This window comes from Montipora capricornis, chromosome 11 (genome assembly GCF_036669925.1).
Source record: "Montipora capricornis isolate CH-2021 chromosome 11, ASM3666992v2, whole genome shotgun sequence".
NCBI classification, from domain to species: Eukaryota; Metazoa; Cnidaria; class Anthozoa; order Scleractinia; family Acroporidae; genus Montipora; species Montipora capricornis.
The window spans coordinates 31613747-31626914 of record NC_090893.1 but is presented as its reverse complement, the minus strand read 5'-3'; the positions used below and the strand labels follow the sequence as shown (position 1 = coordinate 31626914).

The window sequence follows — 13168 nt, the reverse complement described above, 5'->3', positions numbered from 1 at the left end:
GATATGAGAGTATCTCAGTCTCTCGATAAATAACTCCTATAAGGAAAAGGTTGAACTTTCCTAAGCACAAATCACTCAAGCCTAGACATATCACAAATTACGTTTTTAGCAGAAGAATTTGAATCACAAATGCATAATACATCAAGAACATCAAATCAACATCAACTAACAATGGTCTTGCTTAGCCTTAGTGAAACTTCAAAGCAAGGAGGCGTTCCGTAATCGCAATTCTAATGGCTGAATTGTTCAATGCAATCTTACTCGTCTTTTGCTTCACGACTGCCTCCATTCTGAATGTAAGAGGAAAAGTGAGACTTACCCCACGCAAGCAAAACTAAGCATATGTAATTTATTACATATTTTTTCAATGAAGAATAGAAAGTAGGATAGTTCGATCAAGCAACAAACAAATAATTAACTAGACTTAGAGGGGTAAATGTTCAATTACCTTGCGATGTCCTATAGTTCGTTGAAACTGGTTCAGCAGCAATAATGGATCCCGCTACAAATAAATTAAGGGATAAGCAATACTGGTAGATTGTTTGTGTGCGTCCGTCACTCACAACTGCATGAATTACAAAACTAAAACATAAAAGGAATAGTGACGTTATCTGAATGAAGAGAAAACGGCTAAGGTTCGTTATCGTTGGATGCAATAGTTTATGCCTTTCATATGGATATGAAACTCTTCAAAGAAAACTTCTTGTTCATGCACAGCACGAAATGAGAACTGTCACTGACAATTGCGTAGGAAAACGTACTCGTGTGTAAGCGAGCTTTATTATTTGACGGGTTATGAGAGTATCTCAGTCTCTCGATAAATAACTCCTATAAGGAAAAGGTTGAACTTTCCTAACTGCAGGTCCTTTAAGACTAGACATATCACAAATTTAGTTGCTAGGAGAGCATTTTAATTACAAACGAAATGTGAAGAACAACAAGCCACGCATACTCGATCAAAGTGTGCAAATTAATGACGCGGACCAAGATAAAATGCTGTTATCTAAATAGTTGAATTGAATTCTCTATTGGTTTAAAATAACTGATTATTAATTCCCGCGAGGTTTAAGGTTGTGAAGAGAAAGTAAATATATGAGGCTCCTGTCTTGCTTAGCATTAAGTGAGACTTCAAAGCGAGGAGACATTCCGTAATCGGAATACTAATGGCTGAATTGTTCAATGTTATCTTACTCGTCTTTTGCTTCACGACAACCTCCATTCGGAATCTAACCGGATAAGAAAAGTGAAACTTACTCTACTCATATGTGATTTACTTACTTACTTTCTCGAAGTAGAAGCAGAAACCGGGATAGTTCTGCGGGATAGTTCGATCAAGCAATAAACAATTAACTAGACCCAGTAGTAAGGGAACTAGACGCTACGTGAGCGTAATCCGGGTTACCTGTGGTACATGATACACAAAAACAGAGGGCACTGAGTTGGGTGATATTGAAGGGGCGGAAAAGGGATTTTCCCAGAAGTAATTCTGGATGGGCAAATCCGAAAATAACACAACAAAAACGCCTAGGAATCCACTAGGTACTCCTGGTAACTCCTACAATAGAAGAAGCAGACGTGAGGATCGAGCTCGTATGCGCCATTTTTTAATTATTCCCAGAACTGCTCAGTCAGGAAACGAAACACTTCTTACTCTTGTTTCATTTGCTTAGAAACGAAACGTATTTATTTTAACTTCAGGTTAAGCTGTTTACACAGTGTGGTGTAGTGGTTAATCAAACTAGAATTTGTAATAGCTGTTATTACAGTTGAACCCACGTCTCAATGTTAGTTTCAGAATGCGCGAAAACGAGTCTTTCCGATCAAAACAAGTATTTCTTATCGAAGGACTGTGTGATTTCTTGATTCTTGACTGTTTTATTCGTTTGCTTTCGAGTAATTCGAGATTTGTCTTCTTTTCGGCAAAAGTTATGACTATTTTAGTGAAGAGAATGCATGTTTTATTAACTTTCATAGTTTTAACTGCTGACAGTTAAAAACATACAGTCGCTTCTACTGGGCTTTACATGCGTCAAGTTAGCGAACATGTTCACAAGTGGTTAAAGGAGTGTGAATCTTAGTTGTGGCAGGAGACCACCAGTATCATGGGCTCCTGGTTACGGTGCTTTGATGAACAACCTCTGGAGAGTTCCAGAAACGGAGAGGTCGCTACCAAAATTCAACAGCGCAGACAACGCGAGAGCGGAGAGAAATACCCAAAGGATAGCGCAACTCTGTCTAGTTCGGTTATCGTACCGGAAGCTCAAATTTTCACTTCGTGAGAATCCAAAATTTCACACTTTTCAGCTCCTTGCTACACAGACGTTTACATCGCTGTGAATCCTTCTCAACTTTAATTGCATATATTGACTTTTCCTCAGCCAAGACATGGTGATTATTTTTATCTCTTGTTTTTTTCCGAGCGAACTGAGCCACAATTAAGCAAACACACTTTCCTCATTAGTTGAAAACTCAAAAATAATCTATATCCAGCGAGACAAAAAGCTGACCGTTAGTGTTTCAAGTTTTCTGATATTTTAACCAAAGAGTGTCCAGTCATTGAGGTTTAAGTTTCATTTATTTGGGATCTACTATCAGTTTTGAATGAACACCGGTCAAAATTCGAGAAAATTACAATTCAGCACCAGTGAAATTTACAATGTGAGCTAATGCAACTTACCCCAGAATAGAAAAACAAATTTGGGTCAGAGACATCGCAATTAAGACAGTTAAATCATTTTACGTTTTGCTTCGTTATATAAAATGTATCTATATCGATCATGAAAAACTAACTCGAAAAAAGTGAGGGAAACACGAAACTTTTACTCTCCCATGATTTGTCGCGCACGATCAAATTCGCAAATATTTTAAATCTGTTGCGTCAAATCAGTCATAAGTAAAACTATCTTAGTTGCTGATGTGAGACTTTGCTTTAATATCCTATTAAAGTGGTAAAGAAATAAAAAAAGGTCAGATTAGAAATCGGACCAAAATTAATTGATTTCATTACGTGTGTGAGACTGTATTTCGTCGTGGAAACCAATAGGGTAATTGTTCCCACGGGAAGTAAATATTACTTCTTGATCTAAACAAACAACGCACTTACCTCGGAAGAAACCAAGGTTATTACTGGGAAGTACAGATTAAAAATGCCGTGTTCGTTCTTCAATATTGCCGGTGGAATTTGTGGCGCGGACGAACGCAGTAGTTCTTCGACTTCCATCATACCACTCACCCAGTGTAATAAGGAGATCAAAAAACACAAAAAGTCCTTGAAATTTTCCAGCGTTGAAACTTAAGTGGAACTTATCTTGGCAAGATGCGGTTGTTTTGAAAAGCCATCAAACTTTTTGGAAATGACCATCTGTCCCGCTCATCGGGCGCGATTGGGCATAGGTTGGCGAAGGCCAAGTTGTTTATGTAGCGTACCGGAAGTTGTTTCGGGTCACTGCAAGGACCTTCGGAAAGTACCAACAATGCAAAAAGGAATAAATTTGTCCCAGTCCATCAAGTTATTGGAACTTACAAATCCGTTTGTCCCTGTGGGCTCAGGTAAGTGATGAAGTGTTTGATGAACTAATAGCCAGTTGATTGCCATCATTTATCGGAGCCCGTATTCCTGCAAATGTCAGACACCGCGTATTCCGTTAGCAGCTCGCGCTGTGTTAAGGATTACGTACCGGCTTGTGATATAAAAGCAGTCTAACCAGATATAAAGCAAAACTCCAGTCTTTGGATACGATTAAATAATAATAATAATAATAATAATAATAATAATAATAATAATAATCTTTATTTCTTAAGATAAAAGTACATATCCTAAGTTACAATTAATAAGAAAGAAAAAAAAAACTCTAGAAACTATTTACATATCATATTTAAAAATTATTCTGTTACTAAAAACGTTCTTAAATCTGTCAGTGTGGATTCAAGGGACAGAGACTGACGTATTTCTAAGATTGCACCTCGTTTTCTTTTCCTTAGGTAAAAACTGGAAGAACGGATATTCGATCTTTTTATGTACAGTGTCTTGTCCGCCTTCTCTAGCAAGTCCCCGATATTTACATTCTTGGACGTATACATGTATAACTTTCTTTTCATACACCGGTCTAAGAAATTCTGTTTTACAGAAAGGTCGGAATCTGAGGCACCATAAACCGACAGAGCTTAAGAAAAATTTGGTAAAACTATTGCGTGAAAAAGGTGATCTACTTCCTCCTAGGACATTCCTTCCTTACGTAAAGATCCTAATACGAATAATGACTTGTTGGCCTTAATTACCTTCGCGCGCACGTGACTACAGTATTTACAATTTTGTTGGAAAGTAACACCTAATATGGGTAACTCTGCGCACTGCGGTATATTACTAACTGGCGCGATGTCCTGACTGAAACCTTTCTTACGGAAAATAATCTCCTTGCATTTTGTTGGATTTTCCATTTCCATTTTGTTGGATTTCCAAAGTTTCCATTGATGGAAGAAAAATGTTAGGTTCGTAATGAGCAAAACATATCACATTTCTGTTTACCCTCACCCCTTTCATCCTTCATCGCACCATCAGCCTTTCGCAATTGTATTTGTTTATGTTTTCAAAAATAGCTACAGTTAAATTTGGTACGGCTCCATCTAAAATTGCGCGTCTTTGGGATAATTTCTGTGGTGTTAACAGCGTTTGCCCTTTTTTTTTTTCGTTATGAGTGTTCAGTGTCTGTTAGGAAGTCTTTACAAGGACTTGACAACTTTTCCACCCAAGGAACCGAGGCATTTGATGACTTGGACAAACTGGTCGATAAACTGGTTGACTGTGGTAAAACGGAAGTCTGGGCGAGAGAAATGAAGCAACAGCTGCGCTCATCAAAGCAATACCTTAAGAGTGACTACAAGGTATTTTATTTCGTTACAAAATCTAGTATGAGGTTTGGCAGATGAAATCCACGAAAATGGGAGAAACATGATCCACAGCAGGTTTTGTGCACTACTTTCCCAAGGTAAAAATACTGTGATCTTGCTGGATATTTGTACTATATTTTTATTTTTATTATATTTTATTTGAGAGTTAGTATCAGAAGCAAACACCTAATGGAACGTGGGTTTTATTCGAGGGACGCTTAATTCGGAGAATGAGGGGGACGGGGGTGTCACTTATTCAAGAAAAGTATTGCAATTGAAATTGTATACGTAAAAACAACAATTGCGGTTTGTGTTGTCTTTGGTGAGTTTCAGGTCCATGTGGTTCAGTCGTCCAGCATTGCTGATCACTGTAGGACTTACGCCCTAAGTGATTCAACAGACTCTGACTTTCAAGCCTGCTGCGATCACCCACAGAATGAGTCATGCGCGCAGTGCTGCCAGTTGCAGGAAGTCCTAACTACCTTGGAAAGTGAGTGTTCTCATGCACTTTGCAATGAAGAGGAGAAGGAGGACATGCTGCACACTATTAAGCAAGCAACAAATAACATCATGATCTGGAAATCCCATCAGTTGCGCTCCGTTCACCAGGATCAAGCCAAATGTTCTGTTTTAGCTAAAATCAAGAGCAAATCTGATGTGTTCCTTGTTCAGGATTGGGCGATGAAATACATGCCACGGAAATTTCGAGAGCCGCAGTCGGACTGGTTTGCTAAGCGTGGGTTACCATGGCATATTACAGTTGCAATCAGAAAGTCGGAAGAAAGCGAGCACTTTGAGTCTCAAACATTTGTACATGTCTTTCAGAACTGTCCACAAGACAGTGCCGTCGTGGTATCTATAATGCAGGACTGCCTCGCCTCACTGAAGAAGGAAATGCCGGAAATAGCTTATTACAAGCAAGATAATGCGGGTTGTTACCACAGCGGGTATACAATCGTTTCAGCTAAACTAGCATGTGACATCGCTGGGGAGGTTGTAGAACGGAACGACTTTTCCGACCCTCAAGACGGCAAAGGAGTCTGCGACCGTCAAGCAGCAACTATTAAGGGAGATGTAGGAAGATGTGTTAACGAGGGTCATGATGTGACAACAGCTGCACAGCTGAAAACTGCCACAGAGTCTGGTCCAGAGTCTCGTGCGAAAGCTAGTTACGTCTCACTTAATACGTCAATTACCCCGCCTGTCAAATGGGAGGGTGTTAGCTTGCTTAACAACTTCAAGTATGAAGAGAGCGAAATACGTGCGTGGAGAGCGTGCAATGTGGGTCCAGGGAATTTGATACCGTGGTCTCAATTTGAGGGCGTTTTGGAGATCCCGGAAGTTCTAGAAGTGCTTGATCCCCCATCGCAGACCACGCCATCTTCCAAGAGCGTGAGACACAGGTATGTAAAGAAATCATCTAAACGGGATCCAGAAGCAACCAACGAGACCACCAGTCAAGACCAAGATGATGATGATAGTGAAAATGACCAAGCTTCACTACTTTTCTCGTGCCCCGAGGAAGGATGTATAAAAGCCTAGAGCCATTTTACATCGCTACAAGCACCTTTGGACACGGGTAAACACAAACGACTCCCTGAACAAGAAACACTGTATGACAAGGCAAAACGAGTTTACGCTTCAAAGCTAATGGATGAAGGTAGTAGGATTCCCACTGTACAGTTACAATGTGAAGAACAGAGCCAATGCTTAACTCCCCTTCCAATGGGATGGGCTCTAAAGACAATCACCAAGAAGGCTCGTTTTACGCAGAAACAGAATGAATTTTTGAAACAGCAATTTGAAATTGGCGAGCAAAGTGGAAGGAAAGCAGATCCGAGTGAGGTCTCAAAATTAATGAGATCTGCAAGGGACGAGTTGGGAGTTCGTCGGTTTCAACCAGAACAAGTTCTAACAGGAAAGCAAATCACTGGATTCTTCTCACGACTGGCAGCAACGAAAAGGCTGGCTCCCAGTACAGTGAACCGTCGAGATTCAGACGACGAGGTCCCAGGAGAAGATAACAGGGCAGCTCTGGCGCAGACGACCCATTCGGAAATCTGTGCGCGTGTGATGAGGGAGGTTTCTCTTCAGCACCCAATTGTATCCTCGTCAGGCTACAATATCTGTGAACTCATGGAAGCGTGCAAGAAAAAACCGACGTTGCTAAGTGTGGACATGTTCCGTAGCATTTGCATTGAACTGGGCTTGGATGTCTCCGATATAACGCAAAGACGAAAGAAACCGTATATCAGTCGTTTGTCGCAGCTTGTGGACGAATGCAGCTGTGCCTCGTAAAACCGAGAGAATTAAATCAGCTATTTACATTTATGCGATTATTTAGTAGGTAATAGGTGAGGTGAGGTGAGCTTTCTATAGAACCTTACAGTCACTGAGCCCCGGGGGGTACTCCCTTATATGGTCTATGTAGGTATCCGCCGCCCTAAAGGGCATGGCTTTTCAGCCGTTTTGGTCATAGATAGAGTATCGATTTTGGCCATTTTGGTCATAAACAGGGTCTGGTTTTTGCACTTTAGTCTTGAATTGAGTATGTTTTTTAAGAAGAAGCTACGTTTTCATCATTATCGATAAGATCATCAAAAGCCCTTCATAAATTATGTTTAGGGTAACCGTGCCAGCCGCAACGGTCATTAATAGGGTATCGAATTTTTGCTCAGGTCATAAATAGGGTAGGGAAAATCACAAGTTTTGGTCATAAATAGGGTACGGGTTTTGGAAAGCGGGCTTCACACCTCCACCCAATTTTTCTGGGAGTACCCGCCCCCACTCCACGGGAACCCGAGCCAAATTCTGTACACTGCGTACGTTACTCTAAACTATTAACCTTCACCCAACCATAACGATGCTCGACGAGTGGGATAGATATTCGTAAGCAGCACGTGTAAGTTAGCTGGTTTCTGAAAATATCTACACCGTGCCAAGATAGGCCCATTTCTCCTTAGGTTCCGGAAAACGGTATGACGGAAGTTGGGTTGACTACTTGTTGTACTTTGTTGGTATGCAAGTGAAATTCCACCGAGAATCTAAAGAATGAAAACAAAGTCGCTTTTGAATATGTCGCTAAACCCTCTGCAATACACTCTGTTCATTGAGAGATAAGTGCTTTGGCAAATAAAAAAGAAAAGTTACTCTGGTGTTTGAAAAATAAATTATGTACAATAAAAAACGTTTTCCGACGTTTCAGTTGTATTCAACAACCTTCATCAGGGAAAGTGAAAGATAAAATTTACACGAAAGCTAGGATATAAACCAATGAGCTAATTAAAAATTCTAAAGTTAGTGTCATTTTTTCTTTTCTGCAATAGTCAAATGCAAGTACTCCTTGGGGAGTAGTGCTCCATCGTCTCGGTTGAGGGGGTCTTTAGCACAGTTTATTTCCCAAGCCTCAAGAATTTTCCTTTGTCGCCAGTTATTGTTAGTTCTAAGAATAGTGGCCTTATTCCAAGCGATGTCATGATTTGTTTTTATAACGTGGTCCGCAAGTGCTGATTTTTCTTTTTGTAGCCGTGCGACGGCCTTTTGATGCTCTCCTTTTGTAGTTGTAAATTTTCTTTGCGTTTCTCCGACGTAATTTTTGCTACAAACTGCGCAGGGAATGTCATACACGAGATCTCGAATTTCTTCTTTGCCCATTTCGTCTTTCGGCTTTGGAAATATCTGGCCAATTGTCTTGTAGGGTTTAAAAGTCACTTTGATACCATGATTGTCCAAAACTCTCTTTATGGGTTCGGAGGTCCCGCTAACGTATGGTATTGTGCAATATTTCTCTTCCGACTCTGCACCAGTTAATGGGTGGTTTAATGGAGGTTTAGGTTTGCTGGCATTCAAGATAAAGCGCTTGGGGTATCCATTTGATTGTAATGTAGACACTATTCTTTGTTTTTTTCTTGTTTCGGTCGGATTTTGTTGAGGGAATTTTCTCGGCCCGATCCATTAATGATTTGACCACAGCGCGCTTGTGCATACTGGGATGGTGCAATAAATATGACAGATAGCGATCAGTGTGGGTAGGTTTCCGCTAGACGGTGGTGATTAATTTTCCGTCTTCCTGGTGATGAACCATGGTGTCAAGAAAGGCAATTTTACTCTCATTTTCACGTTCAATTGTGAAAGTAATGCAAGGTTCAACTGAGTTCAAATGTTCCAGGAAGGTCTGTGTACTTCCAGATTTTGCGGTTGTAATCACGTCGTCCACAAATCTCTTCCAAAACAAAGGTGGATTGGTTAGTGAGGCTAGTGCTCTTTCTTCAAGGTCTTCCATGACCATGTTTGCCATTATAGTGGGGAGCCCATAGCTGTCCCATGAATTTGCTTGTAATGCTTGTGGTCATACTGAAAATTGGTAGTTGACAGGCAAAAGTCAAGCAATTTGATAATGTCAATAATGGGTATGGCTGTCCTGTCTTGTAAATTTTCGTCGTTAATCAGGCGATTGTGAGCAACACTAACAGCTACGTCCACCGGAATCGATGTCAACAAAGAAACGACGTCGAAAGAAACAAGTCCGTCGTCATCCTGAAGTTTGATGTCGGTAATACCTTCACAGAATTCAGTGCTGTTTTTGACAGCGTAGTCGGAATTACCAGTCAGGGGTTTTAATATTTTAGCCACATGCTTAGAGAGGTTGTATGTAGGAGTTGATATGAATGAAACAATGGGCCGTAGCGGGCATCCGTTCTTATGGACTTTCGGTAAACCATAAAATCGAGGTGGTAGGCCGTCGGAGCTGTGGAGACGTTTGTATAAATTTTCCCCGATGGTCTCCTCCCGTCTCATTTTCAGGAGTATGCCGTTCATGTCTCTTTCCGTCTTTTTAGTTGGATCTTTTTTTAGGACCTTGTAGGTTGATTCGTCGCCGAGAAGTTCTTTTACTTTCTCACCATAGTCTTTGCGGTCCATCACAACTGTGCAGTTCTCTTTGTCCGCCGAAATGATGAGTCTCGATTTGTCCTTTCAGAGATCTTGTTGGGCTTTCATTTCCGAAGATGGAATGTTTGATGCCGGAGGGTGGGCTCTGCTAAGGACTTCTGAAACTCGTGCTCTTACTGTAAGTTTTTCCTCAGCCGATAGTTTAGTTATACTGTCTTCCACAGCAGCTACGAATTCTGCAGTGAGAATTTTCTTTCGAGCAATGGCAAAATTCATTCCCTTTTGCAATGCTGACTTCTCAGTATCCGTGAGTGGTTTACTTGAGATATTTAAAACCCATTTCTCACAGTTGACGGTGTTTCTAGTGGGTGATTGGTTAGATTTCTCCTCCAATGCTTGTAATTTTCTCGTATGTCCAGCCTTAATTCTCAAGTGTTCCGTATGTTGTAAATTTCGGAAAAGCACTTCAGTTTGCTTCAGATCGTCGGGTTCCATAACAGCGTGCCAGCATTCTGTTAGCCTGTCTTTTTCGCAGGAGAGTTGGCGAATTTTCTTGTGCAGTTGTTCGATTCTCAGCTTCAGAAATTGAAAACCAGTATTCTTTGCCAATTTGTAGCCTTTGGGACATTGGACAGGAGGCCTGATCCTTAAACTTGGTGATAGGATTTGGCGATCTTTGCATCGGTGGTTGAAAAAAGATGACACTTATGTCGAGTGATCTTTATCATCGTCTTGTTTAATCGGCGGGCTTTCAGTAAAATTTCTCTGTCGTACTTCTCTAAAATGCTATTAAAACTGGGTTTGTCACCAGGTGGATCCATTGGCCAATAAAAAATATATGTTACTCTGGTGTTTGAAATATAAATTATGTACAATAGACTCATCATTTCGGCGGACAAAGAGAACTGCACAGTTGTGATGGACCGCAAAGACTATGGTAAGAAAGTAAAAGAACTTCTCGGCGACGAATCAACATACAAGGTCCTAAAAAAAGATCCAACTACAAAGACGGAAAGAGACATGAACGGCATACTCCTGAAAATGAAACGGGAGGAGACCATCGGGGAAAATTTATACAAACGTCTCCACAGCTCCGACGGCCTACCACCTCGACTTTATGGTTTACCGAAAGTCCATAAGAACGGATGCCCGCTACGGCCCATTGTTTCATTCATATCAACTCCTACATACAACCTCTCTAAGCATGTGGCTAAAATATTAAGACCCCTGACTGGTAATTCCGACTACGCTGTCAAAAACAGCACTGAATTCTGTGAAGGTATTACCGACATCAAACTTCAGGATGACGACGGACTTGTTTCTTTCGACGTCGTTTCTTTGTTGACATCGATTCCGGTGGACGTAGCTGTTAGTGTTGCTCACAATCGCCTGATTAACGACGAAAATTTACAAGACAGGACAGCCATACCCATTACTGACATTATCAAATTGCTTGACTTTTGCCTGTCAACTACCAATTTTCAGTATGACCACAAGCATTACAAGCAAATTCATGGGATAGCTATGGGCTCCCCGCTATAATGGCAAACATGGTCATGGAAGACCTTGAAGAAAGAGCACTAGCCTCACTAACCAATCCACCTTTGTTTTGGAAGAGATTTATAGACGACGTGATTACAACCGCAAAATCTGGAAGTACACAGACCTTCCTGGAACATTTGAACTCAGTTGAACCTTGCATTACTTTCACAATTGAACGTGAAAATGAGAGTAAAATTGCCTTTCTTGACACCATGGTTCATCACCAGGAAGACGGAAAATTAATCACCACCGTCTTCCGGAAACCTACCCACACTGATCGCTATCTGTCATATTTATTGCACCATCCCAGTATGCACAAGCGAGCTGTGGTCAAATCATTAATGGATCGGGCCGAGAAAATTCCCTCAACAAAATCCGACCGAAACAAGAAAAAAACAAAGAATAGTGTCTACATTACAATCAAATGGATACCCCAAGCGCTTTATCTTGAATTCCAGCAAACCTAAACCTCCATTAAACCACCCATTAACTGGTGCAGAGTCGGAAGAGAAATATTGCACAATACCATACGTTAGCGGGACCTCCGAACCCATAAAGAGAGTTTTGGACAATCATGGTATCAAAGTGACTTTTAAACCCTACAAGACAATTGGCCAGATATTTCCAAAGCCGAAAGACGAAATGGGCAAAGAAGAAATTCGAGATCTCGTGTATGACATTCCCTGCGCAGTTTGTAGCAAAAATTACGTCGGAGAAACGCAAAGAAAATTTACAACTACAAAAGGAGAGCATCAAAAGGCCGTCGCACGGCTACAAAAAGAAAAATCAGCACTTGCGGACCACGTTATAAAAACAAATTATGACATCGCTTGGAATGAGGCCACTATTCTTAGAACTAACAATAACTGGCGACAAAGGAAAATTCTTGAGGCTTGGGAAATAAACTGTGCTAAAGACCCCCTCAACTGAAATGATGGAGCACTACTCCCCAAGGAGTACTTGCATTTGACTATTGCAGAAAAGAAAAAATGACACTAACTTTAGAATTTTTAATTAACGCATTGGTTTATATCTTAGCTTTCGTGTAAATTTTATCTTTCACTTTCCCTGATGAAGGTTGTTGAATACAACTGAAACGTCGGAAAACGTTTTTTATTGTACACAATTTATATTTCAAACACCAGAGTAACATATATTTTTTATTTGTCAATGGATCCACCTGGTGACAAACCAAGTTTTGATAAGTGACTTGTTTATTTAGATACCCATGCAATATTTACGTTTAGGAGGCATGAATTAAGTTGCTCTTTCGTGATAAATTTGTGTGTCTGTTAGGGCGGTTTGATTTCATCAACATGTTAACTGGCTTATCCAATCTTATTAAAGAAAAATTTCGCACGTCAACAACACAGATACTTTAAACTATCACCTGGTTGGGAGTCAATAACTTTACGTGTTTGTACTGTTGTTTTAGCAACGAAGTTGTTCAACTTGTTCGTGCGTGACACAACGAAGCGAGAGCCAGGGTAGATTAGAGTGTGATTTAAGTATGGTGCTCCTTGTCTTTTTTCCTCTTGCACGCGATGGTCAAGTAAGTGCTATTTCTCTAACGTTTCACCGGCGCAACCAATATAAACCCGTTTTGTGATGTCTCTGGCCTTTTCTTGTTGTCGTTGTTTTTTCCTTGCATGGGGGGGAATTGTGTTACATCAGCTTACGTTGTAAATTCAATGGCGCTGAATTGTAATTTTCTCGAATTTTGACTGGCGTTCATTCAAAACTGCTACTAGATCCCATATAAATGAAACTGCAAACCTAAACCTCCCTGACTGGACACTCTTTGGTTAAAATATCAGAAGATTTGAAACACTACCCGTCAGCTTTTGCC

The 13168-nt window shown here is 40.6% G+C and overlaps 3 protein-coding genes and 1 pseudogene across 5 annotated transcripts in view; 2 read left to right on the top strand and 2 right to left on the bottom strand.

Annotated features, from left to right (window-relative positions):
* Positions 1–1320, bottom strand: part of LOC138023770 (uncharacterized) — a 16642-nt gene extending 15322 nt beyond the window's left edge. Inside the window, exons 1-2 of one of the 3 annotated variants that reach the window (XM_068870837.1) lie at positions 1283–1320; positions 449–502 (exon numbers count right to left, since the gene is read on the bottom strand). The gene's annotated coding sequence lies outside the window, so the exon portion shown is untranslated. Of the gene's footprint in view, positions 1–448; positions 583–1191; positions 1214–1282 lie in introns of those variants that run through there. The other 2 variants (XM_068870839.1, XM_068870838.1) reach the window with 2 other exon arrangements.
* Positions 1321–3473: 2153 nt separating this feature from the next.
* Positions 3474–7185, top strand: LOC138023387 (uncharacterized; annotated as a pseudogene).
* A 1998-nt stretch (positions 7186–9183) lies between these two features.
* LOC138023386 (uncharacterized) lies at positions 9184–9807 on the bottom strand. The gene has a single exon (XM_068870394.1). It carries the CDS (start codon positions 9805–9807, stop codon positions 9184–9186), a length of 624 nt encoding a protein of 207 aa, XP_068726495.1.
* An 837-nt stretch (positions 9808–10644) lies between these two features.
* LOC138023385 (uncharacterized) lies at positions 10645–11319 on the top strand. The gene has a single exon (XM_068870393.1). It carries the CDS (start codon positions 10645–10647, stop codon positions 11317–11319), a length of 675 nt encoding a protein of 224 aa, XP_068726494.1.
* Positions 11320–13168: the final 1849 nt, after the last annotated feature.

Bases quoted from the DNA above. Each gene is read 5' to 3' on its own strand.
- LOC138023385 (XM_068870393.1), top strand. From the start codon at position 10,645: ATGTACAATAGACTCATCATTTCGGCGGACAAAGAGAACTGCACAGTT.
- LOC138023386 (XM_068870394.1), bottom strand. From the start codon at position 9,807: ATGGACCGCAAAGACTATGGTGAGAAAGTAAAAGAACTTCTCGGCGAC.